General features: G+C 34.0%; 1 protein-coding gene across 3 annotated transcripts; it reads left to right on the forward strand.

The window, feature by feature from the left end:
* The first annotated feature begins 4,860 nt into the window (after positions 1-4,860).
* On the forward strand, positions 4,861-10,173 carry LOC112295096 (uncharacterized). Of its 3 annotated transcripts, XM_024546276.3 has the most exons (9): positions 4,861-5,773; positions 5,874-5,987; positions 6,292-6,391; positions 6,525-6,539; positions 6,716-6,787; positions 7,853-8,788; positions 8,909-9,313; positions 9,539-9,616; positions 9,758-10,173. In XM_024546276.3, the coding sequence occupies exons 1-8, from the start codon at positions 5,679-5,681 to the stop codon at positions 9,602-9,604; spliced, it is 1,803 nt and encodes a 600-aa protein (XP_024402044.1). In that variant the 5' UTR covers positions 4,861-5,678; the 3' UTR covers positions 9,605-9,616; positions 9,758-10,173. The 3 variants fall into 3 exon arrangements, with proteins under 3 accessions (XP_024402044.1, XP_024402043.1, XP_090100446.1); XM_024546275.3 differs by having other exon boundaries at positions 9,539-10,173; XM_090244320.1 differs by lacking the exon at positions 6,525-6,539 and having other exon boundaries at positions 9,539-10,173.
* Positions 10,174-20,769: the final 10,596 nt, after the last annotated feature.

The following is a 20,769-nucleotide window of genomic DNA, read 5'->3' on the forward strand; positions in this document are numbered from 1 at the left end:
ATCAAAGCCAATAATATAACACACACTTATATAGGAATAAAACACTTCAACAATCAATATGTAATTATTATTTTAGTGGTGTCAATAATTAAATAAAAAATTTAAGATGGTCCAACATATTATTCAATAGAGATTGTTAAAAATCTTTGTTCAAAGTATGGCATTTCTTTAATTTATATATAAGTATAGAGAGGTTGTAAAAAAATATGTAATAATCTTTAACAATCATTTGAAGATGGATATCAATTACTTCTATAATATTAAAAAGAGATGTTTCGATCTAATTTTGAAAGTATAATAATTATTGAATGGAATTTTGGTTACTTTGATTGCATTCTTATAGTATTTTATTGCTAGATTGTATGATTTTATATATTATTATTTTTTAATTGGTATTAATAGCATACATCTTAAAGATAGATATCTAAAAATTATGCAAGCAATAACTAATATTGATGCAAAAGGAGAATTATCTTTTTTTACTTTTGTAGTTGTGGATATAAAATTTGATGTCAATTAGATGCAATACTTGCAAAATTTACACATTTCTATCAAATAATAGGATGAATGCAAATACAATTTTTTTTATTACCAAAAATAATTGATTGATAGTATTAAAGAATAAGTTTTATAATTTTATTACACCTTTAGCATGTACCATCTTATGAAAAATAATCATAAAATATTCTACAATCTTAAGTTGATATAATACTTGTAGAAAGTAATATCAACTATAATAATTATAGAATTTGATTGTCATTATAAAAAAATAAAAAATATTACTGAAGTAGCAAAAAATAGCTATAAGATATTGAAAACATGAAATTTTGGAAATCAATACATTTTCTAGGATGTTACTATAATAAATTTATTTTTAACATTACCAAATATTTCAATAAAATATTTCTCGGAATTTGGAAGTTACCAATTTTTCAATTGTTTAAATGCTTTTGTTTATATTTTATAAAATAGATTGATTTACAACCTCAAATAATGCAAAAGGTATTTAGAAATATCCTTTGATAACCATGAATATTCTAAGTATACATCTAATTCTCCTAAGTACATCCTATTAATCTTAAAAAAAATCCAAAATATATCTTATCTCACTTTAATAAATTTCAATTAAATCTTGAATAATCTAAACTCATTTTAATTAAATCTATATCAAATCATAGTCAAATCTTAATCCAATAATATTAACTTATAATTCTATTCAAATCTTAAGTAAATTCTAATCAAATTCTCACCAAATTCTATTCAAATTTAAAAAGAATCTTAACCAAATTCTAATAAAATCTTCTTAAAATCTTCATCAAATCCTAATAAAGTCCTAATAAAATCCTAAAAGAATTAAAATAAAATTCTAATCAAATTTTAAATAAATCTTAATCAAATCCTATAACAAATTCAAAACTTCAATAATTAATAATATAATCATTGATATTAACTTAAAATTTGTAAATTCCTCAATTTCTTAGTTGAATATAAGTGCAACAAACTTGAAGAAGATTGAACTTACTAAATGGAAAGAAAACCTCATAGTTTGTTTAGTTGTCAACTAGCCTTCTTTTCCAATCTTTAAGCTGATTTCTAAGCACTAATGTATTTTACTTTTATTTTCAAATTGCTCTCAAAATTTGCAAAATTGTTGGAAATCAAGTTTTCTATTATTATATCTAAATTTATTTCAATCCAATTTTTAGTTGTTGAAAATCATATAAATCCTCATTGGCCTTCTACATTCTAATTTTAAAAGTCTAATATATTTAAATTTTGATAATTTTTAATTAACTTATTTAATCAAGCTCAACTTTAATATAACTATAATTAAAAATCTAAAAATTTTAAACTATAGATCTCACAAATCTACTACAAATCTCACAAAATACTTCAAAGTATAAACTTTTTTATTTTACAAAAATCAAAGTTATTTCAAAACAAGTATGACTTTGCAAAGCTCTTAGTAAGTCATTACAAACTAGAATAGCTTAAAATCAATGCCTAATATATTGTTCTATTGTTTGCTTTCAAATGCTACTATTTGATCAACAAAAAAGCCTCAAATTTAGTATAAGATTAGAGTTTTGTGCCTTGGAATTTGATTTTGATCTTGATCATAACCACTCCTCTTCAAGTATCAATACATAGTTTTTATTAGAAGCTATGATTTACTTATACTTTAAGATGCCCATAATACTAATTTTGATATTTTATCTTATCTTTTCTTATTTATAGCTATACAAAGTGAATAGAAGCCCATTTTATAAAATAAAACATTAGTATTTATTAATTTTATTACCTCCTTGACTATTATCTATATTTCTAAAGTAATTTGCTATTATATTTTGAAATAAGATCTTCTATAATGAAATTTTTTCTTTTCTCTTTTACTCATTAGTTGTATTACAACATAATATCAAACATCCTAAGAAGCAGTGCATTTGAATATAAGATGTTGGATATTAAAAGTATAAATATACTTTTGATAGATGCAAGAAGGAAGAACATACTTAAGCAACTTACAAAGAATCTTGGACCATTAGTAGCAAAGAAGCCTATTAAACAAGTTTTTTTTTTTTTTGACTAAATAGAGAAGTAGCAAATCTAAAAAATTGAGTATTTTCTGGATTTAGGACTTGCACTTGCTTCTATTAAATAAATTTAAAATTATTTTTAGATAACATTTAGTGTCATTCATGCATTTCATAGCTATACATAATAATTTTAGTTTGATTTTTACTTGGTGTTTTAAATTGCTTATTGTGGATTCTTTTTCTTTTGACGAGCATGATAAAAAAAATTACCAAGGACTAAAAAATCAATTGTTATTGAAATAGATTTAACTAACCTTTTATCAAATTTCATTTTATTCTTTCTTTTAAATACTTTTGATTCTAGTTGTTTGATGTTTTGTTTTGTATTGTATTTTTTTTTCTTATGTTTATATAGTGTTTTTAATTGGAATTTGTATTGTAGCATGCATATATATATATATATATATATATAATTTTTTTCTGTTTTGTAATATGTTGTAAAAACATTAATACAATAAAGGGTCTGAAGGAATATTTTAAAGAAAAAAGTAAACTTCCAAAGTCTTTAGAGCATCTATAGAAGCAATAAATTAACGCCAATTGATTTACTCACAAACATTTGAGCTTCATTAAAATTGGTAACTTCATTAAAATTAGTAACCCTTTAGGATAGATAAAGTTACATTTGATGCTACACATTCTGCCATGGCCAAAACCAACGACTAAATCCTCAAATGAGATTTTAGCAAATCTGCTTTAAGTCACAAGTTTAAAAAACGGTCTATTAATCTTTTACCAGTAGCCACACACAAGGTGCAAAAATTTGCACTGAGTACAACTATTTTTCATACCAATTACCAGTTATAATATCTAAGTATTATAAATTCATATAAATTAGAAAACTATACTTTTAAACTTTGTTTTCTAGTTTTTTATTTTTTTGTAAGAATTCAAGGTAATATGTGATTTTTTATATAAGATTTAACCAAAATTAAAATTTATAAAGTAATTACTTAATGTCATATATTTTTATTATATGTTTAATATCTGGTCTTTATAGAATAGAAATTAAAATTTTAATAATAATGTTAATAATGAAATAGAATGTTTTACTAAAATTATAAGGGTGGTATTTAAACCAAAATAAAAGAAGACAAAGATGAAGACACCAATAATTCTATAGACCAATTGAAGTTCTAAATGTTTATTTTAAGATGCATTGTTAGACTATATGTATTAATTTTGAAGTATATGTAATAAAATTAGAAAAAAAAATTGATTTAATATTAAGTTTTGTTTAAAAATATGATAAGAAGTTATACTAATATGATTAATTTGACATATATAGATAGTAGTATATATACAAAGGGCAAAAATCTCTTCAAATTCATTCTCTTGTCATTATCTTTTTAAGTCTTGTAAACGAAAAATAATCCCGTATAGATTTTGAGAAGATTTTCAAGTCTAATAACTTCAGGACTAAATTGCATCTTTTCTCTATACATTAGCCTTAAGCCTAAGATGTTAAAATTTGTAAAAAACTTTATAGTGAAAATAATTTTTTTATTAAAAATATATTCTTGCATAGATTTAAAAGATTTTGTAAAATTTGGTTCTTGGTCACTTGATAATATTCATAGATCATTTAGATTTAGAAAAGTACCTTAATATTTAATGAAGAATATTAAATAACCTTCTCATTTAAAATTATTATTTTTTTCGTTATAGAGTACATGCTTTTGGGTCAGCCCCCTCCCCTCAAGTGGAGGTGAAGGAGACGAACACCCTCCCTTGGACAGAATTATGAGAACAATTTCCACATGTGAATGGGTAACACAAACCTACTTTAATACAATAAGACAAAGACACCAGAAACGCGACCGAAACTGAAGGGAGGAGGGAGGAAGGGAGGCTGTGGGAGGGAATAAAACCTGATAAAACCGACACTGGTCTGCAACGAAGTTCGACGCTTCCATGAAAGCTCCCTCATGTCCTTACGAAAGTACACGCACAGAGACACAGTAAATATAATAAAAGTGGTGTCTTGCCCCCACGATCTAGGACCCATCAGTAATCTCCTGAGGGGTGGGCAAATGGGGGAGGGAAAGGGAATGAGGAATTGGAACACGTGAGTTTTGAATAGCCAGCACGTTTTCCGCTCACGGCTGTCACCAATGCCCATCGTCACCTCCAAGCACATCCTTTTTGTAGCCTTCTCTTTGATCGCACATGTCCCTCGACACGTGTGGGGCCAGGCCTCGGCTGTGGGTTACACTCTTTTGAGTTGTAATATTTGCTAGTAGAGGAGTCGTCGTGATGGACGATGCCCACACCCAAGTGAGTTGGTTCCATGCCTGCAGTGTAGTGCCGGAAACCTAATGCCGTTTCATGCTGGGTCATTCGCCTTTTAGATTTTCGATTCTGAACCTGCTATATCCAACCCCCCCCCCCCCTGTCGGTCGATCCATGTGCAGGTTCCATTCGATACGTTTGAGGTGTTTGTGGCGAGCGGGTACTAGTAGAGGATTTAATCGCTTGTGCTCGTGTTGGAAATATGTCGGGCAAGTTTCTGAGGTTCAGTTCTGCTTGCACGCGAGACCTGCAGGAGATTTGGGCTCGTAACCATGCCGCTGCTTCCTGTGCAGTCTCCAGCGACACAGTTGATCCTGAAATCTGACCAGTATAAGCGTCTGTGCAATCAGTTGGATCTCCGACAATAGCAGTATTTTGATATTGGTTTGAATTCTTTTTGTCACCGCGATAGTCTGAGGGTTGATTCCTTTCAAAATCTTTAAGAGCTGTTTGGCCGTGGTGGCGCACTACTATTGGCAGAAATTTCCACTTTCACTTCATTGATTAGAGAGGTTTATACCGACAGCTACATTCTTCTACGCGAATTATGTTTTTTATATCTATCACCACTCTCATGCCTAAGAACATTGGTTAGCAGCCAGTAAAGTTGACGTAGGCTGGTGCACTTTGTAAGTCATTTAGGAGGACGCTGGAGCGCAGGCTGAGTGCAATGAATTGAGGATTCTATCAATTTGAATCTAGCAAAGAGGATCAACCTGGAGTCTTTTTGCCCCTGACAGCACAAAAGCTAGTCATACGAAGTGTAGACTAGAGCTGTAACCGATCTCCATGGAGAAGGAAAGCTCCTTCAACGCGCTGAGAGAATTAGTCATTGGTGTTGAATGGACTTATAGAATCATATGGAAGCTCGAGCTCAATCAAAGGTATCACAAACCTAAGCGTCCCAAACGCTCAGTTTAGTTCTGAATGATATAATTCAATGCACAATTGCCAAATAACTGTCAACAACTGTCGTGTGTGTAGGAGCTTGATTTGTTACCAGAGTTATTTCAATGAAAGAGAAGCCACGGAAGTTGATCAAGCTCAAGAATTTCAGCTTGTGTATTGCTCGCGCCAGTTCGCGACCTCTAGACCTGGGTACGTCCAATTGCTGCGGATCTTTTCGAAAAATAAACCCTCTCATTTTGTTAAAATTTACGAATATGTCATATAGTCATTCTGGGCCAGGTTTTTGGTAACATCGACAGCATTCTCTTCTATCCTACATCATCAGACTGTATTCTTGAGTTGCAAACTCAAAATCTAGTTTGAAAACGTTCTTATCATCGCTGAGTTAAGTCCTTGAGATCATGAACAGTTTTTAGGTCATGTTGGTTGAATGTGAACATGAATTAAAAAACAGTAACTCTTGAAGATTCTGGTATTAAAACTAACTTGGCAGGTATGCATACAACGCTTGGAAGCAGCAATCATCGTCCTGGTGGACACCACAGCTAATGCAACAAGTTCCCACAGACGAGAACAGAGATCTCTTCTTAAGGGTAAACATATTCCCTGATATGTCAATGGACTTTTCTTCAGCTGAATTTGATGATACTCACCTGCTCTATTTCTGAAGCTCTGACGTTGGCTTCTCTTATTATTGTCTCTGTCCCTACGGCGATCCTCAACTAGAAAGCTGGAATTCAGGTACGCTTTCGTGATATACACCGACAGCATTCTCCGCGTCAAAAGGATATCAAATTAAATAAAAATATCTCCGGTGCTCTAGTTCTAAGAATTCACAAATGCATGCGTAACACAATTGGAACATTCGCACGCCAGTTTAAAGAGTCTTCCCTCACGAGGAGTTGGTGTTGCTGCAGACTCTTGTGTGCTTTCCAGGTCGCACAGATGATGGTATCGGCTATTGCGTTGAGTTGGCCACCAAAGCTCAGGTGAATAAGCATTATTCCTAGATTGGCCCAGCTCCCTAACTCTTTTGGCTACGAAAGCGCTTCTGAAAGAGCGTTTCCCACCTCTCTATTTATATATAATTATTTTCGACTGCTGTAGACTTGAAATACATTCGCAGCCAAGAGGAAAAAGATAGAACGGAATGGTTCAGGTGAATTTTATATTGTGGAAATTCATCCCCGGATACCGAGTTTCTGTCAATCGAGTCACTGTTTTCTTTCGAATCCCCTGTATAGAATGCTACGTGTTCTGTGTCTTTTGTCCGGTGTGCTTGGCTGAGAGCGAACCAACTGTCACTGGGATTTATTTTTTTAGAAAGAATACTTACGAAGGATGGTCCCAGCATACTTGGGGATTGCGTTAGCATCCCCCGCAGAGCCGGCGGGAACGTCGAGACTACGTCATCCTGGTGCTAGTTTGTGCTCAGCAAGCGTCGGAAGTGTGTCAGATACTGTAGCACCACGTGGATGGGTTTTGGTTTTACCATTTCTGATTCAAGAGTCGCCTATGCTGATTGGCTTGAAGTCATGTTGTGTTTCAGGTCCGATTATGGTTGTGATTTTTAATGGCGATTGATTCTGCGTGTGAATCATATTTGTTTAGCTGATGTGAGGACTCGATGGAATGTTGAATTATTCTTCTTCCGATTAGATTTCGGACGACATGCTGTGTGTGTTTCTGGGTAACTCACCTGAGAACATTGCTACAGTGTACTCATCAGAAAATCTTTTTTCAGGTTTGACTATAGGCCTTTTCCCTCCTTGGACTAGCTCGGTAGTCAGATCCGCTGCAAAGAAAACGAGTTGACAAGGGCGGTTTTGTTCTTCCGTTCGTCCAGAAAGTATTTGAACGTAACCAACACTTGAACACTGACATCTTGAATGTAGACCGATGTTCGGCCTTGATCCGTCGAAGCGAGTAAATTGAATCATGACCAAGGTCGTAAAATTATAAAATCTGTGCGTATGAGGATTGTAGACCACGCAGGGCCACAGCAGAGCACGTTCATTATTCTCAGAGCTGTAATCGTGGAATTTTTTTGACAGATTTTGGAAACCGACACATTGCGGAGCTTCATCCAGGGATTTCTCTACTCCTCGATTGCACCACACATCCAAGAAGAAAAGGTGCTGCGGAAAGTGGGAGGGAGAATTGAGGGTTTTCCTCAAGCGTCCAGGACCGTGACACTACCTATGGAGCCCGTGGAGCATAATTCACCTTGGGCGATGACAGTCTTGCAAGCTAATGCGAATCTGGGACAACCAAGTGTAGGAATCCAAGAACTGAAGTATGTAGACTTTCCAATCCATAACTCACAGTTAGACTTGGGATCAATTGATCTTCCGGACATAATTGGTAGAGATAGCCCGAATCGAGACCCAAGTACTGCATTTCTATTCTCGACGGAATGGATGACCGCCGGAGGTAAAGAAATTGCTGGAGAAGGAGGAATACATCTAGAGAATCTTGCAGGCACACCAATTGACCTACAATTACGGAAGAAAATAGCAATAGAAAACTTAGATAAAATTCTTATGGAAATTCCTGATGAGCAATTGCAAGCTAGCCCATCTCTACAAACTAATGGCGGGATTTTAGACACTACAATGACTTCGCCGGGGAGCTCCTTTCACCAAAATTCGCCAACAGGTATTGGAAAAGTGGGTCAGGTTCCTCCAGGGCACAGCTCGAAGTCTTTGTTTCGACCCCGTCGGAAATCCTCTTTCGCCCGATTAAGCAGCTCGTCTAAGAGGCAGCCCATGATACATAACTGGGCGAAGAATTTGGCGCCGAAGATAGTGGAGTTGCAACGGGAAGCTCAACCATTGACGTTGCCCGACTTTAATGCGTATGAGAGTCCAGGATACAGCCCTCATGAGCATTATCAAGCTGTAGCCCACAAACTGGCAGAAAGAGATCGGAGGTTCAAGTTTAACCAAAGAATGCAGACCTTGATCTCCATTGTGCCCATCATCAGCAAGGTAATCAACCGATTCCCTAAATTCACCTACCAAGTGCTCAATATTTCAAGGACTGACCTCACTGCCCTAAGCCTTAATCGTGTTATTGACACACTGACAAATTCACTCGTGCATCCGCAGAAGGACAAGGTGTCAGTACTTACAAGTACCATCGCTTACATCCACCAACTGACTTCTCGAATCTCAAGATTAGAAAAAGGGGAAGAATTACCTGCACAACCACAAGCGCCAACAATGGAAACTCCACCACCTCTTGATGCAGCAGGTGTTTCAACATTAGAGAGAGTTAACCAGCAGACTTTTGTAAGTGACGAAGCTGGAGCTGGTCGGTCATCCCCTTCCTGGCCCTCTGTCTTAGTTGATGAAGACGACGATGATTCAACGTTGATCATCAAACTGGAGGCTAGCAACAACAATATCTCCCTGATCCAATTGCTCAACTTGTTACTTGAGCTGGATCTTCGAATCCGCACCCTCGATTATGTTTGCACGGATGGCCGATTCAGTGCCAAAACACGCGTCAAGGTATTACACTAATCCTGCAATGCCGCTAAGTCATGAAATAGTCTTGGGGACTTTCCATTTTCTGCTGCATCTCCTTTCTTCGAACCTAGTGAATTGATGCGACAGTTTATCTCGGCAATATCAGGACACATGACACAATGCAATTATTTTATTTTATTTTCTTTCAGTTTTTGTTTTTGTTTTTTCTTTTCTTTTCTGAACGTTGATTATCCCTTCTGATTTCAGAATTCAAAGACGAGCAATAAGGAGATCCAGGTGACGCTTCAAAGATTTCTTCGCATAAAGGAATAATTCAACCACCAGGTGGACTAGCTGTGCTCATCTCCTAGATCTGTGCAGAAACTAAAAATCCAAGTTCATAGTTACGAACTCATGAATATTGGATACTTGTTCCTAAAATATTTATTCTCCTTCTCGTTAACGGTGGATAACAAATTGCTGTAGATCTGCTCGGGACTGGGCTTCGAACTGTTGTCAGCAGATCTTTCACGGAGTTGTTGTGTGAACTGAGTGTGAACGAGTTCTGCGTGGCACTGCAAGAATGTTAGTTTCATTCGGAGCTAGTTTGGGCGAGGAATGGATACAATGAAAGCTTGAGATTGCTGTAGCAACTGCAGCTGATGTGAATTCCAGCGCCGTTTGAAGAGTCTTGGACTCCACAGACTTGGAAATCTGTTCATGGCAGTTGCCATACTGTAGCGCTATATGAATTGAAAACAACTAGTTTAAGAGAGTAAATTTATTTAAGGCATTTTTGGTTTAAAGATTGGTATTTGCAAAACGGTTGGGGGAAAAATGTTTGCAATAAATCAGCAAATGTTTATGTTTTTAGTGGCAAACTGTTAGTTTCAAAGTGTAATTCACTTGAATGTACAAAAAAACATTGTGTAATTTTCTTGGATCAAATTGATGCAATGAAAAAGAGGTTGGATACATTTCAAAAGGAATTGTATACTAGAAATACATGAATTCTATTTTTTTTTTTCAAAGATTGTCTTTGCTCTAAAAGAAAATGTTATACTACATATACATGTAACAGAAAGTGTAAAACTTTGTTTATTATAATCAATAGAATACATGTTCTTCTAATTTCTCCTACAATAGTTTTATCTTGTATTTTACCTACTTAAGATAAATGTAGCACAACATGCTTGCTTGTTATTTAAAATTTCACCTACAAAAGTTTTTAAGAGGTGGGTTCAGTCTTTTTAGCCTTATATTATTGGAAGACTATAAGTAGTGCACTTGTAATATGGTTTTTATCTTGAATAAGGTAAAAATTCACATCAAGCAATTATTTAAAAAATAAAGTATTTATGAAGGTTTATATAATTTATAATAAATTTTTATTAATATTTATTTATTCTTATACTTTCTTATTTAATTATGGATTAATTTTATGTTTAATTCCAGAAGTGGTTATTAAATTACATCCAGAATTGGCATGTACTTTGATAACATGAAAATTACTACTTTGAATGCACATTTAATATAACCACTTTAATTTCATATTTAATATAACCAATTTAATGATTTTTAAAACTTTAATTGAATATTGCATGCAGTTATTTTTCAATATTCTAGTCTATTTTTCCAATTACCATTCAATGAATTTAATTTTAGATTTACTACGCTATTAGATTATTTAGATTAACTTTAATCCTGATATTAAAAAAATAAAAAATAAAAAATAAAAAATAACTTTTAACAAAAAATCAGTTTTAGATGTAGTAAATTCTAATCTTAAATCAAAATTCTAAAAAAAATCCATGAAGATCTTAAATATAAAAATTTAAACTCTAATTATATTAGAAAATAATTATAATAAATTTTAAGTTAAAAAGATCCAGTCATATGAAAATCTGATTATATTAATTACAATTCTAACAATTAATACAATTAATAAAATTATAACAAGTCCTAAATACAACAAACTTAATTTAAAAACTTAATTCTAGAAAAACTAAAATTAATAATTTTAAACTTAAAAATCTATAAGAAGTAATTATTAATAGAATTAAGCTAATAATTTTTTTGATGAATTAGAAATAATTTAATTATGTACCATAAAAATTTTAATAAAAAATTATTTTATTTATTTATTTTTTAATAAAAAAAAAAAAATTAGAAACTATCATAGCTTCATTAATAAACATAATTAAGCATTACTTGTCACCTAAAATTGTTTTAAAATCAAAAAAATATGTTCCATCCTTAATGCTATCTATCAATTATACTTGCTCCTTCTACTTGTCTATAACAACATCTTTATTGGCACCTAATATTGCCAATTGCATTGGCTTTTTTTAATCAACTACTTTAGAGCTTAAATTCTATATAAAAAATACTACTTATGTATAATCTGCAATTTAGACATTTTTGCTTTTGCAAATAAGTGAATGATTTTTTAATCTATATTTTTTTGAGTTCTAGCTATAAAACCAAGAGAATCATACTATTTAGTTTTTTTTAAAAAAAAATATTAGTATTCTAATCTTCAAACTTAGAATGTATAATATTTTTCAATTATTCTATTAATTCTTTTTATCACAAGTAAGAGTTGATATAGATCGGTTCAAATTGTTGAAATGAAAAAATCAACTATATTAAATAATTTGATTTGATATATATTTTTAAAAATATTTGGTATATTTTTAGAATAATTTGATAAGAGGTCAAATTGGTTCTAAATCTAAATCAATTCTAAAGTAGCATTGCAATACATTACTACTGCAAGCTAAGTAATTTACTCTAGATCATTGTCTATTCTTGTTGTTGCATTGTTGTATTGCAACCTACTTTATTAGTAATCTTTGTGATCTTGTACCACAACCTTATTTTTTAGTTGTACTTTTATATTACTTTCAATTTCTACCTAAATAACTTTTAAATAAACTTGGAATGTACATCTTCACAAATAAAGAAAAAGTTGCATATTGATATATACTTAGGATTCTATTCACATGAATAAAAATCTTAGTTTATAATTGCCTATCTTATTACAATCTTAATTTTTTTCTATATCCATCTTTTAAAAAATATTCTTTCATCTTTATAATTTAATCCCATTCATATAAATAATAAGATGCTAAAATAAGATGACTATTATCAAAATTTTATTTTGTAATATTCTATGTTCTTATGCAATTGTACTTATTTACTTATATTATATTTTAATAACTTGTAGTAATTACTTCTAAACTTGTGTTTTATAAATTTCATCTATGTCAATGTCAATTATTACTTTACAATTTGCCTCTTGCACTAAACTATGCCAATAGATTGGATACAAGAAAATGAAAAAAAAAAAACTTTAATTCGAAATTTGTGTCAAATGCAAGAAGTTTGAGCATCTAATATCACTAATAGAGCCAAATATTCCATTGGAGTTAAAGAACACAAAATAAAATTGCCTAGTACTTAGCACCAAAGCACAGAGAAAGTACTAGAGCACAAGAAAATGTACGTGCTAGCCTAGATTTGAAAGTTAAAATCTACTACTAATAAATACATGAATGGTGCACATTATGTGCCTTAACAAGCATGTTGTCTTAGGTGGATGTCAGGGACAAGAACTCGATGAAAGCTAAAGAGTAAGTGAGACTTTTCTCAAAAAGAAATAGGACAAAATAGAAATATGTATATTAAGAAAGAAACTGGAATGGCTATTGCCAAAATACAAGAAAACTAGAGACCCTTGAAACTAGACTAGAAGCAAGAAAGGAGTTGACAAGAGTGAAGAGGGCTTCACTCTTGCCTCTATATATACTATCTAACTAGAAGCCACGTGGCGATGTTCTATAAGACCTCCAATATATGTTGACTTTCTAGGCCACATGCCTTTGCTTGCAAGGCAAGTTTTCTATGGATAGACCATGTAGTTAGCTTGTTCTTTAAGCTTCCAACATGCGTGGCACATGGCTAACTTGTTGACCAAGTTTCTAACCTAAAAGTCAACTATAGACTCCTATAAAGTCAAAGCAGCGTCTATGAAGCTTCTAAGAAGCTTCTCTAGAAGATATTACACAATTAACCTACTTTTACATACTTTTATCTATTCATATAGGTAATTATATGTATGTCCGTGACATTACCCCCCCTTCTAGGGACGAGTTCCACGAGGAGCGGTGATTATATATTGAAAAAATCTAATATGCGGCGAATTGTATTTGCTACATACTCTGATCTTTGTTCTCTTCGAAGATAGTTGATGGGTCCTCTTAGCCATCGATAGTGTCCCATTCCAGGGCGAGAAGACCACCTTGTTATTTGATCACTGTTGAGGCCTTCATAACTTCCTTCAAATAATACATTTGAAACACCATCAGGAGTCGTTCCTATCTCCAATAATATCACCAAACATCGAGAATCTCTTCCAAGGTCGTGATACCAAACGCGTTGTATCTCACCATCTATTCGAGGAAGAACATGTCGTTCTTGAGGGTCTTCATTTCGGTTGCGTCGTCTTGAAGGTTGTGACAATCGCAATGTCTCATCCGGTAAGTCAGCAAACGAAGGTTCTTGAGTTGAATCCGCTGGTTGTTGGCTCTCCATCTAATTAGCGTCACAAAATGCAAAGAAGTTGCAAATAAGGATAGGAAATTGAATGTTATCTTGCCTCAATCTTGTCTCTTTTATAAGAGAGGTTTTCATCTTGGTTTTGATGGATGTCGTTGATGAAAAACTTTGACTTTAGCTGATGCATTTGCTAGATTCTTGGATGGCTCCCATGTGCGCTCACTAATATCATATCCGCACCAATGAACAAGATATTCCAGCTTATTTCGGCGCCGCCTTGAGTCTAATATCTCTTCCACCTCAAATTCTTCATTATTATCTACTTCTATAGGAGGCGGTGGCATTTGTCTTCTTCCTTGTATATCCACTGTCTTATATGGTTCAAGAAGAGACACGTGGAATACAAGATGGATCTTCATTGACTCCGGTAGATGTAACCGATATACAACTGGGTTGATCTGTTCAGAAACAGAAAAGGGGCCAAGCCTACGATAGTCCAATTTGTCACAAGGTCGAGTGGTCTTGATATTGCGACGAAGTAGCCATACCTTATCACCCACGTTGAATTGTGGTTGCTCTTTACGATATACATCTGCATTTATCTTTTGTCGTTCTTGAGCTTTCTTCAACTGCGCCTTCATTATTGCATGTAACTCTGACAACCGATTTGCCATATCTTCTGCTGCAGGATTATCAACTTTTGAAAAATCAAAAGTATCAAGTCGTGGATGATAGCCATAATTGGCAAAGAAAGGTGTTTGTTGCGTGGAGGAATGTACCGTATTATTATAAGCAAACTCTGCCAATGGCAGAAGGTTTGTCCAATCATCTTGTTGGTAGTTGATGGTACACCTTAAATATTGTTTCAAGACTTGGTTTACGCGCTCTGTTTGTCCATCAGTTTGAGGATGGAAAGCTGAAGATAGCTTTATGTCCACTTTTAAAATCTTGAAAAGAGTCCTCCAGAATCTCGACACAAATTGAGTTCCCCTATCCGATATGATATCTTTAGGTAATCCATGATAGCGATAGATATTATTAATGAAAAGCTTAGCTGTTTCTTCACCTGTGATAGATTTTGTACATGGCATAAAATGTGCCATCTTGGTGAAACGATCTACTATCACAAATATAGAATCATAAGATCTTGAGTTTGGAAGATCTGTGATGAAATCCATAGAAACAGAAGACCATGGTTGTTCTGGTATAGGTAATGGCTGAAGAAGTCCGTAAGGTCGATGTCGAGGAATTTTAGATCTTGAACAAATATCACATGATTGTACAAAGTCTTTGACTGACTTCCACATTTGTGGCCACCAAAAATCTCTTGATATGAGTTCCAGAGTCTTATTATATCCAAAGTGCCCTGCTGCTGGAAAGTCATGACGTGCTTGAAGAACACGCAAACGTGCTTTTCCTTCTGGAACATATAGGCGTCCTTCAAAATATAATAGATTATTCTTGAACTCGAACTTAGAAGAATCATGAGACTTGGAAGAATTATTCTCGATATCATGAACAAGAGGGTCTGAGGACATACTGGACTGGATTTGCTTGAGAAAAGTTGAATCAACAGTCAATGTTGATTTCACTGCTCGGAGATGAAATTGCTCCGGTTTCAAGAGGACCGTTCTTTGTTGCTCAAAAGCTGCATCTCCTTCTTTTGGTGCAAAATAAGAACGTCTAGACAGGGCATCAGACAAACCTTGTTGTTTTCCTGGCCGATAAGTGATAATGTAGTCGAATCTTGACAAAGACATACTCCAACGAGCTTGACGACGATTCAACACGCGTGCTGACATGAAATACTCGAGGTTCTTGTGATCTGTATACACAGTGACTGGACTAGAAGCACCTTCTAGATAATGACGCCATTCTTGAAAGGAATCCACGATTGCAAGAAGTTCTTTATCGTGGATCTCATAATTGATCTCGGCTGCTGAGAATTTTCTTGAATGAAAAGCTATCGGATGAAGTTTGTCATCTGTTCCCATTTGTGATGAAACTGCACCCAAGGCAAAATCCGATGCGTCTGTTTCCATAAAAAATGCCTTGGAAAAGTCAACACGATATAAGACTGGTGCAGAGACAAACGATGTCTTCAAGGCTTCAAATGCTACTTCCGCTTCTTGATTCCATTGGAATTTATCTTTACTAGTCAAGCGTGTAAGTGGAGCTGCAACTCGTGAGAAGTCTTTGATGAAGATCCGATAGTAATTGGCAAATCCCAAGAAACATTGGACATCTCTCACAGTCTTTGGAATCTTCCAATCCATGATTGTTTGGACTTTCTTAGAATCCATCATAAGACCATCATTTGAAATGATGTATCCTAAAAAGTCAACTTGAGTAGTGTGAAATACACACTTTTCCATCTTGGCGTACAATCCTGCATCTCTGAGTTTTTGTAATACTTGACGAACATGTATTTCATGTTCTTCAACATTCTTAGAATAAATCAGGATATCGTCTAGGTAGCAGACGACAAAATTGTCTAAGAATTCACGAAATACATCATTCATGAGATGTTGAAAAGCAGCTGGTGCATTCGTGAGTCCAAAAGGCATGACATTATATTCAAAATGCCCGTACCTGGTTCGAAACGCAGTCTTCCATTCATCTCCTTCTTTGATCTATTTTTGTATAGATCTTAGCTTGATTTAACTAGTCAAGGAGTCCTGATATCAAAGGTAATGGATACCTGTTCTTGATTGTGATCTTGTTGAGTCCTCGATAGTCAACACACATTCGTAAAGATCCATCTTTTTTCTTTACGAATAAAATTGGAGCTCCTGCTGGAGATTTTGAATGGCGTATGAAATTCTTCGCTAAATTCTCGTCAATATATGTCTTGAGTTCAGCCAACTCATCTTGCGATAAACTGTAAATTGGTCCAAATGGTGGCTGAGTTCCTTCCTTGAGATCGATTGAACAATCGTATGGGCGATGTTCAGGAAGAATATCTGCATTCTTTTTCTCAAAAACGTCTTGATAATCCTGATATTGACTTGGAATGCCACTTGAAGTCTTTACGCTTTCAGAAATAGGTGCAGCATAAATAGCAAAAGTTGATCCTTCTTTTGCTGCGTGTATAAATGCTTTTGCACCTATAGGTGCAAGTTTTACTATACTAGACTCATGGTTTTTTACTTGGTTAATAGAACTGTTACTAATGCTCTGAGGAAAATCAAGTTTACGAGAAATCCAATCTATTCGAGGATTATACTTTTCTAACCATGATAAGCCTAAAATTACTGGATTAGAGGGAGATCTAATTATATTAAAAATTACGCAACTACTATGACCATTTATTACTACATCTACAGGAAGTGTTTCGTGAGTTACATCTCCAGAAGACAACGGACGACCATCTATGACTTCTACGTGTACAGGTTTAGTTTTTTGTATTAATGATATTCTATGACATCTAGCAAATTCTTCATCTAAAAAACAAGATGAGGCTCCTGAATCTACCAAGGCAGAGGCTTTGTAATTATTAGGTCCTAAACGCACATCTATTATAAAACAAGGAGATGGTTTTGAGGAGAGGATAGGACCTTTATTAGAAGTTGTACAAGATTCCAGCCGCACGGTCCCTATTGTAGCTGGACGTACTCGTTTTCCGACATACTGTCTTCTTTGACAGCCGTACTCCTCATTTTGTAGTTACGTCGCTTCTTTGGACAATGTTGAGCAGTGTGCTTAGGTTCTCCACAATATAAGCACAATCCTTCTTGTCGACGACGAGACTTTTCTTGCTCAGTAAGAGGTTTGAAACGTACCGCATCAATTTGCATATCTTCTACTTCCGAAGGTATGTGTTGAGGAGACGTCGGTGTTGCCATTGAATTGTAGTAACGTTGAGGCCCACTTGTGCGACTCTCGGATCGAAATTCAAAAAGTCGATTGTCGCACTTCACAGCAAAGTCAATTGCTTGACTCAATGTTTGAGGATCAGGTAAATTAAGCATCAATTTCTTTACCTCATATTGTAATCCGTAGAGAAATTGACTCACAAGTGCAGCATCATCCCACTTGATATCAGTTGCAAGTTGTCGAAATTGCGAAGCATATAATGTTACTGATCGATTGCCTTGTCGCAAAATACGGATCTTGTTGGTTGCAACACGAATTGCATCATGTTCTCCAAACATGGATCGAAACTCCGCCAAAAAAGCCTCCAGATTATCCAATATTGGATCTCGTCGTTCAAGAAAAGATGAAAACCATGACAATGCTGAACCTGAAAGAAGTGTACCAATGAATCTTACTTGTGACCCTGGAGTTGGATAGCTCTGGGATTGAAGTTCAATCACTAGTTGGACCTGATTGATGAATCCTCGAAACTTGGATCTGGTACCATCAAACTTCTCGGGCAAGGCAACTCTCGGTTCTCTAACACTCGAAGGGTGTTCCATTCTGGGAGAAGGGACATGGTTTGGTGGAGATGTTGAAGCAGCCCCAATCATCTCTATATCTTCACTTCCTACCATTCTTGTTGCTCCTTGTGGTGGTAAATTGAGTTGATGCATCGCAAGCATTAACTCCCTCAATTGTTCTTGCATCTGTGCCATTGCACTCTTCATTTCAACAAGCTCTGCCATAGTAGCACTTAGAAAAGAGAAGATGTCTAACAACGCTCAAAACAAATAGAAGAGAGGAATTGATAACAAAGAAAATACTAAGAACAATATCAGTTTAAAAGAGGGTAATCCGCAACTTCTAATGCGCTTATGTCTTATCAAGAAAAAGGGGTAATCCACTCTTAATCAAGAAAAGACAAAGCTCTGATATTGTAAGTGTACTCTTGTCAATCTATCAGGGACAAGAACTCGATGAAAGCTAAAGAGTAAGTGAGACTTTTCTCAAAAAGAAATAGGACAAAATAGAAATATGTATATTAAGAAAGAAACTGGAATGGCTATTGCCAAAATACAAGAAAACTAGAGACCCTTGAAACTAGACTAGAAGCAAGAAAGGAGTTGACAAGAGTGAAGAGGGCTTCACTCTTGCCTCTATATATACTATCTAACTAGAAGCCACGTGGCGATGTTCTATAAGACCTCCAATATATGTTGACTTTCTAGGCCACATGCCTTTGCTTGCAAGGCAAGTTTTCTATGGATAGACCACGTAGTTAGCTTGTTCTTTAAGCTTCCAACATGCGTGGCACATGGCTAACTTGTTGACCAAGTTTCTAACCTAAAAGTCAACTATAGACTCCTATAAAGTCAAAGCAGCATCTATGAAGCTTCTAAGAAGCTTCTCTAGAAGATATTACACAATTAACCTACTTTTACATACTTTTATCTATTCATATAGGTAATTATATGTATGTCCGTGACAGTGGACCGTAGAACCTAGATTACAATAAGCCATTTTTTTTGGGGCATATGAAGTCAAAACAATGCAAATTACATACTATGAGAGGCATGGCACCTTTATTGTGACCATAAGGGCCTAGATTGTAGTAAGCTAGTTGCTTAGAGGTATATTGTGTCAACTAGCCTAGGTTTGAAATCTAGAAATAAACATCTAGTACTACCAAATCATGGAAGGCCACAAGCAAGGGAAAGAACAATAACTTGTAGTTTCTTTGTGAGCTTGCTACTACTTCAAAGAACCACACATGAACATACACTCATACTATCCCATTGAAGCAAAATCCACCTCTACTTTGGTTTTTGCAAAAGAATGTCAAAGCCTCTAAGTTGTTTAGTAACCATATTCCTCAAGAACCACATATCTTTTGAGCAAAAATCAAACAAAGTAACAAACAAAAGAATGTGCAACTTCTAGTTAGGCCTATTGTAGCAACTTTAGAGAAATCACACTACACTCTACTCCACCAAAATGATCTTGTTCATATCTCCATTGCAAGAGTAGAGATTTTTCCTCTAGATATTTGATCAGACTTAATGCAACAACCTAACATATTATGCATATAACTAGCAGCAAAATGCAATTCTTTTATTCTAAAGAATCAAGCAAAAATAATTTTTCCAATCCTGGATACTACAGCACATGAGCATTGAAATTGAAGGCAAGCTACAATAAAACTAAGAAACTATTAAACTAAGAAGTTTTCACAACAAAGGAGTGAGAGAAATAAGAAAAACACTAGAGTTGAATGTCATTATCTCTCTATGTGGTGGTGTGGATCACTTGACGCAAGGCAAACCCGCCACCAAAGAGACATTGCTGACCTAAAGAGAGGTTACTAAAGAGAGAAATCTACTCTCTTCTATGAACAAGAGTGCCCCTGTCCTTGGAAGAGATAAGAGCACCTTTGCTTCTACAAAAGACATATCACTAATAAAGCATATGCAGAAATAATTTTTTTATTGTTATTTCCACACCATGATTTAAATTAAACAAAAATATTTTGAAAAAAATAATAATAATTCTAATCGCAAGCTATATAATTATATCAATTACAAAAAACTATCACACATTAATTGTGCATATTTTTTGCATTATTTTTCATGTAATCCAACATTAGGTCTTATTTTCAATAATTTCATACTTTTACATCATACTATTTCATTGATTAATCATAAAACTACATCTTTGTAGTTTTTGATTGAAAATATGTATATATACAATCATTACTAAAAACAAGTATAAAAAATAAATTGAAGTTTTTAAAGAAAATCCATATAAATTTAGAATACAATCCGAATTTATAAATATTTTTTGACATATCTGTACTTATACAATTTGATACCTTAATGATTGTTTCAAATTAAACTATGAAGTCGCAACAATCATAAATATACTAATATACTTAACACTAAATGCAAATATTTTGAGTCGAATTTTGATGTGGTTTAAAACATTAATAAAAAGATATTTTGACTAAATTAGATATATAAAATAAAAATAAAATATAAGATAAATTGGAAACATTTTGAGTCGAATTTTGATGTGATTTAAAA

This window comes from Physcomitrium patens, chromosome 18 (genome assembly GCF_059467195.1).
Source record: "Physcomitrium patens ecotype Gransden chromosome 18, ASM5946719v1, whole genome shotgun sequence".
In the NCBI taxonomy this organism is placed as follows: Eukaryota; Viridiplantae; Streptophyta; class Bryopsida; order Funariales; family Funariaceae; genus Physcomitrium; species Physcomitrium patens.

Excerpts from the sequence above, each read along its gene's own strand:
- LOC112295096 (XM_024546275.3), top strand. The coding sequence starts at position 5,679 with ATGGAGAAGGAAAGCTCCTTCAACGCGCTGAGAGAATTAGTCATTGGT. Across the intron at positions 5,774-5,873 it reads AAGCTCGAGCTCAATCAAAG|GAGCTTGATTTGTTACCAGA; the intron begins GTATCACAAACC and ends TCGTGTGTGTAG. Across the intron at positions 9,314-9,538 it reads GTGCCAAAACACGCGTCAAG|AATTCAAAGACGAGCAATAA; the intron begins GTATTACACTAA and ends TTCTGATTTCAG.